Source organism: Solea senegalensis, linkage group LG3, assembly GCF_019176455.1.
Source record: "Solea senegalensis isolate Sse05_10M linkage group LG3, IFAPA_SoseM_1, whole genome shotgun sequence".
NCBI classification, from domain to species: domain Eukaryota; kingdom Metazoa; phylum Chordata; class Actinopteri; order Pleuronectiformes; family Soleidae; genus Solea; species Solea senegalensis.
The window spans coordinates 16133772-16154946 of NC_058023.1; the positions used below are offsets into that span (position 1 = coordinate 16133772).

Below are 21175 nucleotides of genomic sequence, written 5' to 3' on the forward strand. Positions count from 1 at the left end.
TGCCAACAACCACAGCTTCCATGCAAGTTAATTTCTTTTGAATAATGTTCTGCTTGGACTGGCGACCTGTCCAGGGTGTACCCCACCTTTCGCCATATGTCAACTGGGATTGGCTCTACCTCCCCCACCGCGAGCCTTATGTGGAGGATAAAGTGGTAGAAAATGTGTGAATGAATGAATGAATAATGCTTTGTCACTTTCATTGGAGCAGATGTGGAGCTGTAAAAAGGCGTGGGATTATGGGATTTGTTGTCACGTTTGGCTGCCCGTGTGTATGTGGGGAGAGCATAATGGGCAGCAAATAATAATTGTGATCCGATAGTGAGAAATACAAACAATGAAAAGTCAAATAACAACACTGTCGAATTAGTATAACCCTAGTATAAACTTCCTCACTCACTTTTTGCCCCAGATGTTGAAGAGATGAATAAAGCAGATGATTTCATTCAAAGGCAACCAAAATAAAACAGTCTGTTAACTCAAATCGATACATTTAATTGATTTCAAAGTGCGAATATAAGGATCCCACTTAACAAAATATACAACATGAGATTTTAAGATATTTTAATGCAGAGATTAGCGGTGTAAGCTATGTTATGCACATGCAATGACATGAAATGACATGAGTCTGGGTACGAGAGCCTCCTGCTGATTAGACAAGAACTGAGGCGATTTCTCTAAGACAGCAAGGGAAGATCTGTTTCCTCGAAAATAAAATAAATGGTCAAATATATAGTGTTGTATTTAAATTAAATTGCTCAAAAAAACTATATGACTTGTTTGCTCAGAACTGTCATGTTCAATTGGGTAAAGACATTAGCTAAGTTAAACAAATGTTCTCAATACCTCCGTAATGCCCATTTCTGACAGTTATACACTTTTACATTGTTGTTGTTTTTTATTTTATGACAGCAGACTAAGCTGAACAGTCCAGTATTTAGTGATTTATAATGCTTTTGATCATTTGCTCAGTATTTGGGACATAGTCATGTTGCAAAATGATTTCCAAACGGTGGAGAACAGCCCCCCACACAGATTCACATGAGTTTGTGTGTGTTCATTCAAACGTGTTATACATTTCATGGGTCAGCGTGACATAGCACCACCAAGGCCTTGGCCTCAGGCTAGAGTTGCACAGCAGGTGCTCAGAGGAGGCCAACCTGGGGCCTGTGGTAACTCTATCTCAGATGGGGGTTTCGGAGTGCCCCAGATACCTGTGGCCAGACACTGGGTTTATATTGTATCAGAAAATGCCCTGAAGCTCAACTGAGAATTTATTTGATTTGAACCAACTTTGTGTTCAGAGTAGGGGTGGGCTACATGGATTTTGATGATAATGATAATGTCCTTTCATAATTGTTGCTTGCAGATTATTACAATTGATACAATGTAAAAGGGAAACAACTCTTATTTATTTTTCTTTAAACTTAAGCATTCAAGTAAAAATTCAAAGATTTATAATTGAACTCATTGTAGAAACATTGAACTATGGTTAAATATTCAGAGGCTCCTCTTTTAAGGTAAATTGGGCAGCAAACAAGCAAGAGCAAATAATAAAACAATTTCAAAGGCTTAGTTGCCGGGGCTCCCTGTCACGAGGCTAACCAGTGTGGCTGGGAGGATGCCAGAGAGCGGTCATGTGATCGCATAGGCTATTAGGGTTATATGCAATGTCATTACTTAAGAATGTAATTTTGCACATCTTTAAAACAACAATCAGGATATTATCTTAGATATGCATGCAGAACAATGAATGAGTAGCGATATGCAAGAGAGAGCAAATTACGTGATGCCTGTGAAATGTATATTCCAAGACCTCTGGCTCACCAAAGAAAATTACTTTTTCTTTAAAATTTATCTTATAAGTTGCCCTCTTTAAATTTGATGGTCTTTGGTCTTTATATTTGAGAGAATTGGTCCTGGAAAGTTCCTGAAATGTCCTTAAATTTGATGTCAACCAAGGTGTAGGAACCCTGGAAGAAGGACACGAGGGAAAGGACAAGATGGAGGCAGATTGTCCGCTGTGGTGCCTCCTAAAGGGAGAAGCTGAAAGGAGAAGAAGATTTATAACATACTGCTGTTACAGAGCTTTAACTACTGCAGCCTACATCCAAAATACTGTGTCACTAAGCACAGTGTGACACAAATAATAAAGCACAGGTCTAATTACCACCAATGTCACATTTAGGATGGATGGACAATAACATACACAGCCACCAACTCAACAGTCTTTGCTGCTGTCTTAGTGCACTTGTTACACCCATGTTCTATACACTCTGCAAGTGGATGTTAATTAAGAGCTTGTCTTGTTTTTCTTTTCTTTTTTTTTAACTCTGTAAAGCCTCTGAATTGGAAAAGTCCACAGAATGTGGTCTCTAATTGTGTTTCTTTTCTGTCAGTAAGTAATAAGCCTGTGAGGTGAAGGGTCAAAGAGACGTATTAACACATGAGAGGCTTTTGCTTACGTGAAGGCCACTAAAATTCACTCTATATAGTGCTTTCATTTCATATAGTGGAAATGTAAAGTTCCTTTTCACTCGTTTGATGTCAGTTTATATGGGCAAACATCTGTTTTTAGATTATTTTATATAATTTGATGTTGATATGTATCACAGTACTGTATAAATCAAATCGTCATATTTCTGTAGACTAAAACATAGAAATATGCCAATTCTGATATGATCATGTACTCAAAACGGACGGAGCAACATAACGAAGACAAGTTAACTAAACTGTTGCTGGCAAACTTTGCATTTGACTTTTTTATCACTATTTATTTTTGTAAAATGCTGCCTCACTGCCGATGTCTTTGACATTGATGTTAGAGGACGACTGACTGTAGCTCAACATTAAATAAAACCACCGGACGTTCTTTAATCTTTCTGTCTCCTGCGGGTTGGGCTACTGAAAAAAATGGGGGTGTTCTCTGAAGACACACTGTTTCCTGTAGAACAGGGGTGCTCTGAAAACACCCCCATTAGCACTCGGTACATTCCTCCAGATGAAATCAAATTAACCAAAGACTGTATGAAATTAACACGGCAACAAGTCGACTTATCATAATTTGAGTTGAACCAGAACGTATCTACCAGTCGACCTAATTGATTCACAGGTCTCTGTGCCAAAGAGAACTCTGATATTATTTGACTAAAGACTTCATCGTAATCTCATGTAAGTAAATATGTGTCAGACTAAATATTATGTCTCTACATCTGTATTCACACACCAAAAACTGCAAGCTTTTGTAACTATAGCGACGGTTACACATTAAACCCGGCAAGATAATACACTTGTGTTATTGAGACTTTGTCCTCGTTTTATGTTAATAAAACAGTGGACGTCTCTCTTCTTTATTTTATAAAGTATAATCTATGAATATTTCCAAGCAAACCAGAAACTGTGTGGGTCTGTTACAAATGTTGGGAATTGAATGAGTCACAGATCATAGCAGCAATCTGGTAAATTATCTCAGAGGGAGGGCTGGAAGCATGGAAGTGAACACTGACTCCGTCTCCTGCTGAGAGTCACTCCCCTGGAAGGTACAAAGAACCTTGTTATCAAACGGCTTCGATGTAATGTGGAATTAAGAGTGTGTCCCCACAAGCCTTTTGTCAGTGTATATAAAAGCTCTGCAGACATGTTATCAGCTGTAATAATTACACTTTCCTCCTCTTCTTACTGTTGCAGCTGTCCCCTTCCCCCCCAGTCACCGGCTGACGGCTAAAGAGGTGTTTGACAGTGAGGGGAAGCCCAAAGTGGACGTGCTGAAAGCTCACCTAACCAAGGAGGGCCGTGTGGAGGAGGCGGTGGCTCTGAGGCTCATAGGAGAGGGTGCTGCAATCCTGCGCTCAGAGAAGAACTTGCTGGACATCGATGCTCCTGTCACAGGTCAGGAGAGATTTTCACCAGAGTTAATACAGAGAAATAGACTAAGATAAAAATGAAAACATACCTAGGATTAGGGCTGCAACTAACGATTATTATCATAATCGGTTAATCTGTCGATTAGTCGCTTCACCAATCAAGTAGTTGTTTAGCCCATACAATGTCAAAAAATGTTGTTCCCCAAACCTCAAAATGATGTTCTCAAATGTTATGTTTATCCAGTTTTAATCATTTATTTGTTATACAGAGCAAAAAAAAACAAGAAATAATCACAGAGAATAATCACAATGAAGAAGCAAAAAATCTCAAATTGTCCAAATTCCTCAGGACAATAATGATAAAAAAGAACTCTCTCACACAACCAAGTTTGATCGATAGCAAACCCTGTTTCAAAATGCTGTTTGGGATTCACTGTACTGTCATTTTTGTTATTTTGTAATATTCGTATTATAATTACTGATTGTGTTGCACTCAAACTTGTGTCGCGATCATTAGTGTGTCTGTATTTCAATCCACTGTAGGTTTGCCAAAAGAATTAACAGTACACAAGTCCAAATCACAATTTAGATCACACTCTGCTTACTTAAAATAACTTGTGCTGCCCCATCTGTTTGTTTTATGTATTAGGATATTTACTCGTAGACATGTGTTTGAATAGAAACAAATAGAGTGTGTTCTCCTCAAGTGTGCGTGCATGCTGAATTTTCTTAATGAAATTAGTCATTTAATGGGGTCATACAGTTAGCCAATACTGTGTATGTTATATTAGGAACCACTCAACTTCAGTTCATCTAGTTTGGCTTGTTGCATTGAAACATCCTTTTAAAATGGAAAAGCTTGACGGAATATTTGTGCATAAAGAGTCACATTTACTATTAAGCACTGCAGTGAAACTGAAACGTTTTCCCTCTTTAGTTTGTAGGATACACATTATTCATCCCTGCATCTGTGGTGGAATAGGCTCACTGATACATATACTCAGATTCAATCCATTTTTTTGTCTTTCTTCCTGGTCAAGTGTCCCCCATTGTCCCTCTTGGACTGTTCCTCCATTAGACTTTCTGATGAGGCGTCTTTGATGTCGTCTTAATTAGAGGCAGAGACCTACTCAAAGGATCTATGGCAACCCATCATTTCCCCAGATCAGCGGGATCATTCCCAAAACGTAGTCCAGAATGGACCGTGCTTATATTAGACAGGCTTCACTCTTATTTGCATTACCAATTGTACAATTTCTAACAAAAGCAAGGGTCTGCGACATTTACAGAGGTCCTTGTGTTTAGAGAACATCATGTCCAGCTGTTAAAAAGAGTGAGGCATAACAACAACAACAAAAAAGATGAAAACAGGTTTGGATAATGATTTATGTGCTGCCTATGTCTTTGGGTTTGCGAATGTGTGTGAGATGAAAGGAATAATCGCTGCAAGTAGCTGTGCACCAAGCAAATTCAATTCTACCTCAAATGGAAACTCTGCAAAAAGATCCTTCATTTTAAACCAAAACACCTCAATTGAATTTCAATTGAGAGATAGTGGTTCTATTTGTAAAAATCACACAGAAGGAAACTGTGCCCTTGATCACAGCAAAAACAACAACATAAACCTCTTTAAGTGAAAATGTGTGTTAATTAGGGCTGCAACTAACAATTATTTTCATAATCGATTAATCTATCCATTATTTTTTAAGTACCTGTTCCATGGTCCATAAAATGGCTTAAAATGTTGAAAACTGTTGGATCAGTGTTTCCCAAAACCTGGAATTGACATTGTTCTTAAATGTCTTGTTTTGTACCAAACCGTACTATTTGATTATTTATTATTTTAATTGGTTTCTTTGTTATATGGCACAAAGAAACCAGAAAATTGAAGATGAACACATTTAAGAAGCTGAAGAAATCACAGAAATGTAATAATTATTGCAGCCCTAGTACTAATTAGTATTTGCATACTCAATTATTAATTAGTTACTGAATTATTTTGTAATCGGTTTGATTGTTTGTTTTTTTAGTTTTTTTTAGTTTATTTGCTCCACATTTTCAAATCTTTTTTTTTCAAATACGACAATGCCAGCCCATAAATGTGGAGTTGGACATGTGGGTTAGCTTATGGTTAGGGTTAGGCCAGTAGTAGTTGTGGTTAAGGTTAGAGTTAAGCCTCCAGGAAATAAATATAAGTCAATGTCCTGAAGTCATGGAAACCAGACTCTGTGTGTCCATGTGCGTGTTTGTTTGCGTGCGTGTGCACATGAGCATGGCGACATTTTTCCCTCCCACTCAACACCTGTGTCTCAACCCCACTCCCACCCAGTAGTCCTTGTCAACAAGGATTTCTCTGTTGCGTGTTCATGTGAACCTGCCGTGTCTCCCTTACTAACACGTTCACAGGCGCCAACCTTTGCTTCCCTCTGTCTGCCATGTTTTTAATATTTTGTTAAAAACGTTTTTTTCGCTCTCAGGGACACTGCCCTCTCTCTCTCTCTCTCTCTCTCTCTCTCTCTGTTAGCACACCTCCAATGTGAGCTTGACACGGGGTCTGCAAATTAGTATGTAAATATTTATCTTCGATGCAAAGCACCATGACATGCCAGCTACCTCTATTTCTTCCTGGTTGAGCCAGATGGCCAGGTGGGGTTTTCATGGAGGGAGGAAGGGAAGAGAAGGGTGTGTATGTGTGCGTGTTTGTGTGTGTGAGACGAACAGTGCTGGCTTAGGCCACTGAGTACAAGCTGCTCCTATGGCCTTCGCACAAGTCACCCACCAATAAAGCTCCTCCAGCCACATCACCAGGCAACAGCAAGCTTCTCCACTGCACATGCACTTGTTTGCAGTGTGTGTACTCGGCCCCTGTTAGAGACTGGTGTGTAAAAGAACATGAAAACGTTTGATTTGAGGTGTTGAGGTACCTCCACAGTAGAATCTGGAATATTTCTATGACTACTTTTGCCTTAGCTGTTGGTGTTTTTTTTTAATGCTGCAACAACTACTACTATTTTGATCATCATTAACTCGTTTGAGTGATTTTTTAATATAATTAACACAATTTCACCTTTTTTCTTGCTTCTTAGATGTGAATATTTTCTTTTAGTTTATTTTCTTTATATAACAACTGCAACCGATTAACTTTGGTTTGTGGACAAAACAATTTGAGAACATCGTCATTTCCAACAACTAACCGATTTATTGTGAAAATAATCGCCAGTTGCAGCCTGAGTATTGTTTTACTAGTGAGTCTAATGAAATAGTGATTTTTACTCTGTGAGGACATGTAAACACTTTGGGTGTAGAAATGATTAATTTTATTGTAACTCGGACCTTGATGATGACATTTGTGTAAAGTTGCTTTGCTCTGTGTATCATTACAAGGAGATCAAACCATCAGTTTTATGAAACAGTCTTACAGTGCACACTTATGCGGTTAAACATTAGACGCTAAATTGTTCAAGATTATGCAAATTTATGGCTGATATAACAGAATACTCTTTTTCTGTATTTCTTATTAGCCCTGGGATTTTTCGGCTTTCTAAATGAAATTGAAAATATTCTATGTTCCAATTAATATTTTTGGTTTGTGGACAGAGCGAGACATTTGAGAACATCGTTATTTCCAGGTTTGGAAAACACTGACATTGATTGATTGACATTTTATGGACCAAACATGTTATGGATTTATCAAGAAAATAAACTAAACATTAATCAGTTATAAAAATAATCATTTGATGCAAACCAATTAATCAATTATAGCAATTGTTGGTAGTCAATTAGTCTGTATCAGTAATCAATTAATAACCAATTAACCGTTGCCCAACAAAATAAACAATAGAGCCTAATATTTTTCATTCTGTGCCTTATCATCATGGTTAGGGCTCTGCAATATGCATATTATATCTGTATTGTGACATGAGAAAAGATATGGTCTTAGATTTTGAATATCATCATATCATGATAAGGTACCTGTGATGACTGGTTTTAGAATATGTTGCAGGTATTATCTGAAATCAAATACTGTAATAATTGTATTTTAGGATTGTGTAATTCAGATATTTTAATATAATTAGATATTTGATTTTACAGTGTGCAGTATTGTGGACTGTCATTCTTCTTTGAGAAGCACAAACATCTCAAAAGTGTTCACAGAAAAACAGCTTTATATAGCTTATATATATGTATACATAAATATATAAATATATATATATATATATATGTATATGTAAATAAATGTAAGTAAATGTATATTTTCCCCATGTCACCCAGGCCTAATCATGATATTGCACAGCTTTATTTACTTAGTTTGCTTAGATAATATCAAATTATCCCATTATGTTTATGAATTAACATTTTCTGTCCATAACAGAAACACATTGTGGTTGCAGCTCTTTTATTAAACAAATAAAGGATCAGTCATGGTTTATGTTATAACTTTGAACTGACAACTCGTGGTTTATTCATTCTGCCATGTTGTGTTGTATGTATTTTTACTTTTTAAGGAATTACCTTGTGTCAGAGTCACAAACTGTAGATTTGCACCATTGATGGCAGCTTCTTAAACATCCTATACAGATTCATGTTGACAGCAGACTATAAACTCTGCCCCCACCTTCTCTGCAGGATGTTATCTCTCAGAAAGAGAGCTCTCATAAAACCTGTGGTATTGTTATGTAGTCTCAATCCAAACATGAGCTGGCACAGTCTGTATTGCTGTGTATTCCCGCTCAATGAGCCCAATCTTTGGAGTGGCCTGTGTAGGTTCTGAAGCCAGGTTGTGTAATGCCCACCACCCACTCAGGAGCTGCTGCCCGCTGATATGCTGCTACTCAGGGAGATCACTGTAGCAGAGAAGCCGGAGATGGCCAGAACAAATTGTTTCTCACTCCAGATAATGTACACCCACCTGCTCTTCTTCTGTGGGCTTTGGTTCTCACCTCGTTTTTGTGTGTTGTGTGACAAGAGGGAGGGAGGCAGAGCGTGTCTGTAGGTGTACTCGAGCAGATTGTGTGTTTGCTGTAATAAAGCAGAGCCTTAAGATGGAGGAGTGAGCCACTGTAGCATTTCTGGTGGATTTGCATCAGCCAATGTCCTCTGACTACAACTCACCGAGATCATTACATCAGGTGTTTGGTTTTTTTTCAGCAGTTGATTGAACTCTTGCAATCACGACTCTGTTTTCCTCACCAGCAAGTGACAGTTTTTCTAAAAGGTCAGCTGGAGGGTGCTGTCCTCCCACACAGTGTGTGTGTGCTTCAGGTGAAATTGTAGCCTCTCACTCCCTCACTGTACTCCTGGCCTCTGAAAATATGGACATATTCGTCATTTCCCTGAAGCATTTCCCAATACATTTTTTCCACTATAATTATTTTGTTGTTGGTCATTCCTTCAGCCAAATGAAGGTTTTTCAGAACATTTTCTTCACAATAGATGCTTTTCTTTGTTGCCACTGGTGATGTTCTCAGTGGTTCTTTATCAGGTCAGCCACAGCTTAGATTTGTTTTTGTGTGTGTTTACCTTTCAGTGATAGATACTGCCATTGTGATGTTTCCATAGCAATAACTAGCCTTTAGCCTCTCATATCCATCAACATGTTTGTTCTTAATTGCATGTAAGAACAAATTGCAAAAAACATTTGCAATGTTCACAGTCTCCCTGTATTCTGTTTTGTGCAAATATAACATGTTATTTTTAAGAATATTCATAACATAAAGTGCAAAATGAATTCAGCCAGTAGTGGCATTACATAGTTCCATAACAGGGTTCCCACGGGTTCTGAAAATCCTTGAAAGTTTGTGAATTTGAAAAATAGTTTTGAAGGAAATTTGAATGTTTTTGAAAATTGCCCTGAATCGACATGGTCATTGAAAGTGCTTGCATTTTGTGCGATAAATAATTAAAGCTGATATTTAGGTAAGTGTCTTGTTTGTTATGGCACCACCTACTGTTTCATGCACCCTGCATTGCTTGATGTACGTCGACTAGTTCTATGCAGAACAAACGTCGATGGTTATGGGCACTGTACACTGTCTGTCTCCATGCGGGAACCCTGTAAAAAAGCAACTTTGTTTTCTGTTTCATACCAAACAAAACGCTTCCAGTATGGCTAAAGGTTTTCACAATACACAGTACTCACGTTTAACAGTGCTTGCAGACAGTCTCTGTTTTATTGGTGAGCTTCGTTTCTTTGCTGCCATAGACACTAAATGCAAAATAGTCTCACACAGCAGATTTAAAAGATGCACCCTCGAACATTTTATTTTCTCCTCAACTCGCCAGTCTCTGCTGACATCAACACTCAACATATCAGTTAATTTAGGAATGATTAATAATCGATAAGTCTGTCTCTACCAAAAGATGTTTTGTACTGTATCATCCATGTTAAAGAAACAAAAATACCAATCATTTGAATTGTGCAAGATATAAAATGATCATTACTCAGCATGTAATCATGTGTAATTTTAAAACGGATATTGCATGATTTGGCCCAAATGAGACACTTTCCTTTAGAAATTAAATTGGATGAAACACAAGAAGCACCAAGTCTTTCCTTCTTCACGGCTAGACACAAGTTAAAAATAAAGGTCTGTGCTGATTCTCTTAAGCCTTACTAATTTCATATGAAAACAGTGATATTTACATTGTCAGGGTAAATTGAATGCATAATACAACCTATTCATACATAGAAATATGAGTTTAACATTATCATAAGATCAGTTTCTGCTCCATCAGTATATAAACACTGTTTTTGTTTGTGTTCTTGCTACCAGAAAAACCTTTTTTGTTTTGTGTGTAGACTGGGCCTGATTGCAAGACTGATTAAGGACATCTTTTGAAATCGGACACAAATTGAAGTTGGTCCCCACTGTGGATTTAAACTGTTACACAGTGTGGGTTTAATAACAAAACAAATGGTAAAGCGTAGGATTACGATACAGTCAAGGAGAACTGGTTCTCAGAGCTGTCTCATGAGCCTCGTAACTGGAGATAATTGCTCTCCGACGCTGTCCTCCAGCTCCGACTAATTGGGTGTCTTCCTGACAGACTTTTTCACTGAATCGTCTTGTAATTCTTGCCGCTAGATACAGTTCATAAAGCTACAAACACCCAAGCAAGCAAAAGGAACGTGTGTCCTTTTCAAATTGGATTGCTATCCATTCACCCTGTTGTTAATCAGATAATTAGCTAATTGCTTGAAGAATAGATGAATTGCTTTGACATCTGATATGGATGCCAGGCTTTTTACTGATATCACTGCAGTACTGTTCATTGTGAATATTGCGGGTTGTTCAGTGCATGTTTTTTGTTTCATTTATTATTATCATTATTATTATTATTATTACTATTATAACTATTATTATTATTAGTAGTAGTAGTAGTAGTAGTAGTAGTACAAATTATTATTACTACAGCTCCCAGGTGAAGAAAAGTGGCTCACAATGAAAAGGCTGATTGCTCCGGGAAGAGTTGCATGTCTGTTAGGGTTATGTGTCATTCTGTTCACACTCAGTGTGGAGATTTAATTAGTCGCGGCTTGGTATTTGTTGAAACTAACCTTCAGTGATGGTGGGTCAATGCATCATAGGTCATGGCTAAAACGTATACCATTTGACAGTCTGCAGCGTTCTCCACAGTCCATGTCAACCCCATGCCTTAGAAATTACGAAGGTTGGCTGAAAAGTTCATAGGCTGTATAAAGGTAGAGTAATGCCAGAGCTTGGCATGCAATAAATTCAACCTTTTATGGTTCTAAATACAATGTTACCTTGTAGATAAATCCACATTTGATAGCTAATTAAAAACTTTGAACATTAGTACTCAAGACATTTTGTGACTATGGACAGAATTTTCATACATCTGCAGAAAAAGGGGTTAGCCCGCTAAGGAAATTCATGTTGTCATGGCTGGGAATTGTGCCCCAGCTTTATCAACTGTGTAGAAGTGGGCAGGTGTGTTCAAGAGGGGTAGGGAAAGCCTTAAGAATTACCCATGGTCCGAACGTCCTGCCACAGCAATCACCCAAGAAAACATCGATGTGTTCACCACATGGTGATTGATGACAGATGTTTGACTGTTAATCCCATTAAGGAGTATAGAGCATTCTGCACAAAGGACTTGCTGAAGATTTCACCTCAGTGGGTGCCACAACTTTTGACCCCCGATCCAAATCACAACAGACTGGTCATGTAGAAGAACTTGGCACATTTGGAAGCAGAGAGCTTCTATACCAGAGGGGTCCAAGAGCTGCAACACTGATTGAAGAAGTGTGTAGACTCTACATACTTCTTCAATCAGATAGTATGTAGAGTCTACATACTTATTCAATAAGCATTGCATTGTAGACTATGTTGAGAAATAAACCACATGGTCTTTTCAGCCCACCCTAGTAGGTACACCCCACACATTGACCAGCACTTTATTTTCAAACACACTTTTACTTTTAGCTAAAGTAATTATGGTAAATCCAGGCCTTTATAACACGTCTTCACAGCTCATGTACATTTGTCTGATCAAAAGCAACAGGACACTGCAACAACTGCAGTGCAGCAAATTAATAAAAGTTGTTTTCAAGCCAGGTTTTAACCCAGGCCAGCACAGAGACAAATATTTCAGTGTCAGTTCTGTCTGGCTTCTTGTGGAAGGTAACTGGCTTCAGGAAATGGCTGCTTGGATGGTGGGCAATGAAATCCAGGGATCTCCTGGAGTTTTTTCAACTAATTCGGAACCAACATCCCAAATAAAATACCATCAGAACTCAGGAGTTTTAGTTTCATTAATTCAAAATAATGCAATTTGCAAATTGCTAAGGGTGCATACATTTTTTTTCTATTTTTGATTCATTCATTCATTATCTATCACTTTATCCCCCACATGAGGGGCTTAACCTCTGCATGTTGTCGACTGTGGGAGGAAACAAGAGAATCCGGACAAAACCCATGCACACATTGGGGAGAACAGGCGTCACTTCCCTGCTGCGTGGCCTATGTCAATTTAAAAAGTTAAAATTTGAATACTTACACATTTGGAGAAAAATCATCTCTTTAGGTTTTAATCTTCGCATTACAGTTTGATTGAACAAAACATGTCGCAAATCAAATCAGAAAAACAATGTTTTCCCCAAATGTTTCAACCCTAATGGTCAACCATTGTGGGATTTTCATTGGTTGTGCTGATTTTTAGAGAGCAGGGCAGCTGACTTATACTGCCTGTATTATGATGCTTTTATTTTTTGCAGCCAATGATGTAGGAGGCTTTAATTAGTGATGTTATGTAGCATTGCAGCTGTCTCATAATTATATATTTTTCATGTCAAAAATAGTCTCCTGCTCTACTGACATTGGAAAAGGAAGAAAGACTTTCACCATCACCATCATTGTGGCCATTAAAAACATACTATTGTGTAGTTTGTCCCCCAATTTCAAGGAAGTTGATTAGACTACTCAAATTGGATCCACATCTGATGATGCAATATATCAGTAATAAATAATTAGTTCCAGTGTATCAGACCCCCTCAAGCCAAACTTTAGCAACTTCTCGTTTCCTGTCAGCCAATGATGGTTAAGCAGCAAATCTCCTGTGGCCTCTGCTCCTCTTGTCTCCCCAGGGTGTAATAAAGTAAAGGGGTCACACAGGGTGACGGAAAACCAATTCAGGTAGATTGATTTGCGGTTGCTGATGTCTAATGTGGATCCATTCGCCACAGAAAACTCCCTTGACACCATTTAACAGCTGCCTGCTGTGCTGTTAGTAGGACTGGGAGATATGGGCCAAGAACATTTTCAAAATAAAAATAAAGTTATAATACAGTTACAATTGGACTCCTAAAGTTTTACTCCTCAGTCAAAGAAAAAACAGTTCATGGTGTTTTTAAAATGTGGAGTGGAGGCCAAACAATAAAAATCGTTCAATTCATCCATTTTCTACCACTTTATTCTCCACACAAGGATGGCGGGGGGATGCTGTGCAAATCTCAGCTGAGATTGGTCTGACAGTTTACCAGTCCATCACAGGGCCACATGTAGAGACAAGAAACCATTTAACTATACACTCTCACACCTACAGGCTATTTAGAGTGTCCAATTTACCTAATCACCATATTGCATGTTTTTTGGACTGTGGGAGGAAGCCAGAGAAAACCCATGCACACTTACGAAGAACATGTGAACTCCATGCAGAAAGACCCTTGTTCCAACCAGGGCCGACCCTAGGTTTTGCTGCAAAGGCAAGAGTGCTTACCTCTACACCAACTGTGTGGCTCAGTTCAATTCAATTCACTTTTATTTGTATAGCACTGAATAACAACATACATTATCTCAAGGCACTGTACATAGACAACATCATTGTGAGCAGAGAACCAAGCACTAGACACTTAGGCAATTATGTATTGTTTCTAGGGTTGCATAATTCCAGGAATTCCTTTCCATGGGAATGCATGGGAATTAAGTTTTTGAAATTGAATTTTGGGAAATTAAAAATACTTGGTAAACAGTATAATGCAGCGTAACCTTGGCTAAAACAATCAGATTTGATGTAAATTCATTGAATACCAATGCTATTCCCTATTTCTAAAGACCTGAACTATTGAAGCTATACTGTTGAGCCCATGGCACAAGTATGTTGTTTTCAATGAAGGAATTGATTGTTCAATTAAATAATTAAACATTGTCAAAGTTCTACTCACAAATTAATCTGTGTCATGTTTTTTTAATTGTATCCTTCTGCATGCATGTCTGCTCATGACAAAACAAAATGTTCATATTTGTATATGACACAGTTTCCTATAATTCCCATGGAAAGTTTCCAATTTGGAATATTCACAAAATTCTCGATCTAAAGTTCTGGTTAATAAAGTTTCCGCCCCTTTACAACCATAGTTGTGTCTCAAAAAATGTATATGCACAATGCTTAAACGCTGATTTTATATGTATTGAATCTTTGTTTTACTCATTAGATCCAGATTATTAAGTTATTGCCCAGGTCATAAAGTTATTGCCCAGTTCTATGTCAAGTGGTGTAGTTATGTACTTTTTAATTAGCTGTTCATAATTACCACATTTATAACCATATTAACTTCATAGTGCATGTTTAGAAACGGATACCACTGGAATCTTTTCCAGGCAATTAACTTTTAGTCTATTTGGCAAATATAGGTGTGTGTTCATATTAAGTCTTACTAGCTAGTTAAAATGTCTGGTTGGTTGTAAATAGGCAGAAAGAGGAAGTAGTAAAAAGGAAAGACGTCAAAAAACCACAGTTTTTGTGATTTATTATCCCTTGACATAACAATTAGTTCATTCAATAGAATTATAGAAACAAAAGTATTAACCAGTATATCGTTGTCATCTGAATGGAATGGATTCAGGTGGGAAAAGCACTTGGGAATGTACGCCCCATGACACAAATTACCCTTGTTGAAATGTTTGGTTTTGCCTTTGAATAATTTCCAAGACTAAGCGTGAGTAGAGCTGTCGAGCAGCGGTTATTTATGCCTTTGCCTTTTTCAGTTAAAAACAGGCATTTTTTAGAAAAACATGCCAAAAGAAAATGTATTAAATAAAGCTGATTATGTAAACTGTCAGATAAAAAGTATTGTTGTTCCCCTATAATTACAAATGGCCAATTAAATGGGTTTTTCCAGCTTACAGTATGCAACAATGTTGGATCAGTGGTAGAGCGAGTCGTCTGTCAAATGGAAGGTTGTGATAGTAATGTCCTGCACATACCGTAGATGTGCTGTATGAATGGGCGTGAATGGTTGAGAGGTATTCATCAAGACTAGAAAAACACTATATAAACACAGATGTGTAGTTGTGTAACTAAACCCCTAAACCACCTTTTTTAGGTGTAACCCGTGTATATGTGTATCTAGTACTTTTATTTGTCGATCCAGGTGCAAATCAGCTTCTACTGCCTCTCTCTGGTCAAACACCAGCTACTGCATTCAATCTTTTGGTTATTTTAGTCCAAGCTTGCATCAGTAATTCACTCTTTCATACTTTTCTCTCCACCACGTGAAGCACAGTGCATCTCGTTAGACAGCCGGACCACGCCCCCTCACTGCTCCACTCTCTCTCGCTCACTCAGCTCTCAGCCCACTTCTTGGTATTTTTCTAACTCAAGGCGGAGTCAGCTGCAGAAGATGAGGTTTAGTTACCCTGCAATGTAGATCCGACTTTGCACCTGATGGAAAATATGGAAACAAGCAAAAAGCTTCTGATTGTGTCAAAGATTCTTTCATCTTCTGTCTCTCAGTAGTAAAAATAGCTGACAAACTGTATTTTTGTTCCCTCTCTGTGCTTCATTGTAGTGTGCGGAGACATCCATGGCCAGTTCTTTGACCTGATGAAGCTGTTTGAAGTAGGAGGATCACCAGCCTCCACGCGCTACCTTTTCCTGGGGGACTATGTTGACAGAGGATATTTCAGTATTGAAGTGAGTCTCTCTGTGTGTTTGTTTGTGCTCTCACGAGGACCATTAAAAACGGGTGTGACATACACCGTGTGCCCGACTGAAGCTGTGTTTATTAATAGGCTTCTTTGAGCGTAGATCAAATGGGCCTGCAGGTAATAGACTTTTCTAATAACTTAGCCTGGATAGCAAAAAGTCACAGTGCATCTCAGTGTTTATGTGGAGAGAGAGAGCCACATGAAGCCCGATACATGTATTTAATCTGACACTTCATTTAGTCATCACCTTAAAGACTGTTTACATTTCCTGACATCATCTGAAAGATAGTACTTTCATTAATAAAACATATTTTAATGGAGTATGTGCGCTGCAACTGTCTTTAGATGGACGTTTTTTTCAAGCAGGAAATGTGCCACAAAAATGTACTGCATGAATGTTTTATTATAAGCAGAATTGCTTGTATCACTGCCACACTTTGAACTAGACAAACGTCTGACGTACTGTACACAGATGACAAGCTAACCCTTCCACTCTGCCTGTTTGTTTCTTCTTTGTTTCAGTGTGTGCTGTACTTGTGGGCCTTAAAGATCCTGTACCCCAAAACACTGTTTTTGCTTCGTGGGAATCATGAATGTAGACATTTAACAGAGTATTTCACATTTAAGCAGGAATGTAAGTAATGATGTTGCCTTTTTCTCTACCTTTGATCCTAATTGAGTCTTTGCCTGTGAAGCGCTGTACAGAGTGGAAGGAGAATTGAGTTATTCTTTGTAAAAAGCTGTTTATTATGCATCCAGCTCAGCCACTGACCTCAAACACTCACTTAAAAGTGCCCTCTGGCCTGGTACAGGATTTAGTCGGGTTTCTTTTCCCCTTTTTTTGATATTTACACACCTCAGAACTGTTTCTGTTGGACTTAGATAGAGAAGGAAAAAAACACAAATGTGCTGTGAAATTGTGCTGTTATTAAAAGGTGTTTTAGGGAAGTTTTTGGCTCTTTGAAAAGCCTCCTGGTCCCAGACGAGCACACTGCCCCCACTGTATGAGAGCTGCGTTGTTTGACTTGGCCTGTTCTCCTTTCCCTTCCTTGTTTCCACCCCATGACAGGTAGAATTAAGTATTCAGAAAGGGTGTATGACGCATGTATGGATGCCTTCGACTGTCTTCCCCTGGCTGCACTTATGAACCAGCAGTTCCTATGTGTACACGGAGGACTGTCTCCAGAAATCACAAATCTTGATGACATCAGGAAAGTATGTCTGATTTGAAACCATTTTTTTTCTAACAATTATATGAATATACTGTTTGTTTTTGTGTGTAACTGTATTACACATGTTGTGGGGACCTAAATCTGTTTACACATTTACATTATGTAGACTTGTCTTCCATATGGGGACAAAAAGCAAATCCCCATACATGAATTATTAGATTTTATGGTGTTAAGGTAAAGGTTAGTGTTTGTCCAGTAGTAGTTATGGTTAAGGTTAGAGTAAGTCTTTAGGAAATTAATGTAAGTCAGTGTAATGTCCTCTGAAATCATGCTGAAATATACTCTGAAATATACAACAGCTGGTGGCCATTAATAACTCCAGAAATACAGTTTATTTGTTGAAAATTGAAACTTTCTGTCCACTTCATGTATTCTCTGCATTAATTCAAAGTTAATGAGCAAAGAAAATATTCATTTTAGCATGATGTGCTTTGAAATCAACCTTGGTTGCAGTGTGTGTGAAGCGACTCCCCCCCAATCTGTCTCACATATTACTCAGGTCTTGGACGTGGATACGCACTGGTCTCGTCGTCCCACTGATTAAAAAATGTTGAAGGATCCTGCTTTGAAACTAATTCAATCATTCCAAATGGATTTTGTGGCTGCAATCAGGGGGCATACATAATAGAATTTTCTCTATTGACGTGTCCATCACGATACCCATCCAGTACATCCACAAGCTTTAGTTCGAGAGAGCCATCTTGGGCTGAAAGCAAAAACAATTATGTTCATTGCTCCAAGAATGGCAAAAAAACATTGTAGGTACTGAAAGAGTAGTGCTGTCATCCATTAAATACCATCCATACAGGATCAGAATTGTACATCACTTCAGTTGTCTTAGTTGAAGTCACTATTTATTGAGCAGGTGGAGCAGCAGCCACTGTAACTCTCCCAAGCAAAATCAAACCCCACAGTATTTTCTGTGCAGCTGCATGCAAGCAGCATGTGTAATGTTTCCAGTCCAACAGACTGATGAGAGTGCTCACATTTTCCTCCACAGCTAGACAGATTCAAAGAGCCACCGGCATACGGGCCGATGTGTGATCTGCTGTGGTCTGACCCCCTGGAGGACTTTGGAAACGAGAAGAGCCAAGAGCATTTCACACACAACACAGTGCGAGGGTGTTCCTACTTTTACAGGTGAGGATGTTGTCACTTTAAAAATTAAAGCAGAAGTTTCAGAGTACATGTTTTTTTTTACACCACAATAAACATCAATCCATCCTTCCATTGTCTACTGCTGCATCCTCACTGTCGTAAAAGCTCAATGTTGACACTCCCCCACCCCGCCCTCTCCAGGGCTTCAACAGAGCCGGTGAACACAAGCCGCGGAGCCATGTCCATGCGGGTCGGCATCCATTTTGCATGCTTCTGTGTTTTTCAACTTTCGCTTGAAAAAAGCCAGTCCGATTCTCTGCTTCTTTTTTGCTGGCTCTGCCATAATGAACATCTAAAATGTTGCTATTGCTGCCTTGATTTTATAGCCAGTACCTGGCTGGGGTGCGTGGTGTGTAGTACCGCGAAGCAATTCATGTTTTATCGCAAGACTCAAAACTTCACCAAACCTCCTGCTTCTGAGGACTCTGGGTCTGCGGCCCTAAAGGTGCAAGGCTGGTTTTCCGCTAACAGACAGTAGGGTAAAAACCCTGCATAATTCTGCTTTAAAAAAGAAAAAAAGATGTCTGCCAAGTCTGCCATTGACTTGATTTCTCTCTGCAGACACACCTGGAAACATCAGAATCTCCTAAAAAGGGGAACCAATCACAAACCCCTGGCTCTTGAGGTGGACTTAATGCGATGATGACAGCAAAGCAACATCTTACAGCTTTTGTATACATCCAACATGGTGACAACCAAAGAGCAGCTGTCTTTCAATTCTGCTTCCACTTGAAGCGACTTGCTCCCCCGGGCAAAAGTCATTAGACGCCATTACAAGACAGCCAACACTCCTAGAAAACTACAACAAGCACGTTTGTTGACACGTTTTCTGTCGCTCTGCATACGTCGTCTGGATCACTGGTCTGATTGGTTGTAGGTCTATCCAATTGCATACAGAGGCATTTTTATCTATGTCCATTTGTCACGCCTCATGAAAGTGAGATTTCACTACACTCTTTCCAGACTCATACTCAATCTCACATGAGATTGAGATGCAAATAAGTACACTGTTATTCATTGCTATTTGTTTGACCAGAGCATGATCTTAGTAGTTGTATTTCAGAAAGCTTGTCTTCTCATCCTGTGCGTTATGTAGGGAAAATAAATCAGCTGCTGATTAGTTCTGGCTGTATTTTTCGTGGAAACCTTATTACTTAAGTGATTTTCAATACAATGGACCTTTATCACAAAAGACTGTTTTGATATAAACACGGGTAATTGTCAACAAATGTCGTAAAACAAAACAAAAAAGTCAGAGAGGTAATACATCAAGAAAGTCTACTTCCAGTTTTCCATTTCTCATCTTTTCATCCCTTGGATTCCTCCACTGCAAAGAGGAGATGGTCAGTTCTTAGAACATGTTGCACACTAGCGTCATCCCTAAGACTCCTCCGCCAGTATTTACGTAACCCACATTAGCTTGGAGTTGATGGAGCAGAGTGACTGAACAAACAGAGGAAATGCTGGGAGCAGGCAGCTCGCACTGTCACAGAATGTAATGAACTGGCACATTAGCACAAGGCACAGTCCTGTCTCTGAATGTTTTGGGTGCTCCCTCCGCTCATTACATCCTGAGCGATGCTTAGCCGGCCTGGTGTGCCTGGGGCAAACCAACAGAAATGTCCTGAGGCTCCAGATATGCATTCCGTTTTCTGTTGTTGTTGTTTCTTTTTTTAGTAGCAGGTGTTTCCTAACTACTGACTTAATGGTATTTTAATGTCCATGTTAAGAAATGAACTCCCAGCACTGCTACTGCTGCTGCTGCTGAGGATTTATTTGGATGTTTTTGTACATCTGTCCTTAGCTTACACTGTTGATACCACTAGTTCACTAGTGCACTGAAAGAATGTTTTGCCACTAATGTTACAACTGAGCAGAGGCCTAACTGAAACACTACCCCCACACACACACACACACACTTTTTTTTAACCTCAAACGACAGATGTTTGTGTTGTACCAACATCCTTGTTAACCTTCTGCCACTTGGACAGAATTCCAGCAGAGTCCTGTTTTCATCAGTCAGATGTTCACTAATTGGCATCACACTGGCCTCCAGGATTTATGAGACAGTTTAAGCCAGATTGAAAGAGTGCTGTTCCTCAACACCACTCCCCTGAAGCCATTAGCCTTCTTTGTGGTTTCAGTCTTGCAACCACCGATATATTCCCCTCAGGAATGCTTGTAACACTTTTACTAACACAACTCCTGCTTGAAATGACATGTTTCTTATACATATGTATGTGTTTTTTTCTAAACTGAGTAACAGGGTCAGTGCACCATCTTATTTTTGTCATGCGCCCTTGTCCAAAATGCAGATTTAGCTCTGGATGCCGATATTTGGATATTCCCACTTGCTAGAAAATGCCTATGACTCCAAAAAAAACCTAAATCCTTTATCAGTCCGTGTCGCTGGTCATTTTGCAATGGCAGAATATTACCTGGTAAATACAAGAAGAACCAAGGATTTTGCAGG

The 21175-nt window shown here is 38.8% G+C and overlaps 1 protein-coding gene across 7 annotated transcripts in view; it reads left to right on the top strand.

Annotated features, from left to right (window-relative positions):
• Window positions 1–21175, top strand: part of LOC122765879 (serine/threonine-protein phosphatase 2B catalytic subunit alpha isoform) — an 88300-nt gene that overhangs the window by 38062 nt on the left and 29063 nt on the right. For all 7 annotated transcript variants that reach the window (XM_044020342.1, XM_044020345.1, XM_044020343.1 and 4 more), the window contains exons 2-6: window positions 3688–3888; window positions 16174–16298; window positions 16835–16946; window positions 17382–17527; window positions 18545–18684. In XM_044020342.1, the coding sequence (XP_043876277.1) occupies window positions 3688–3888; window positions 16174–16298; window positions 16835–16946; window positions 17382–17527; window positions 18545–18684 (724 nt within the window). The remainder of the gene's footprint in view (window positions 1–3687; window positions 3889–16173; window positions 16299–16834; window positions 16947–17381; window positions 17528–18544; window positions 18685–21175) is intronic.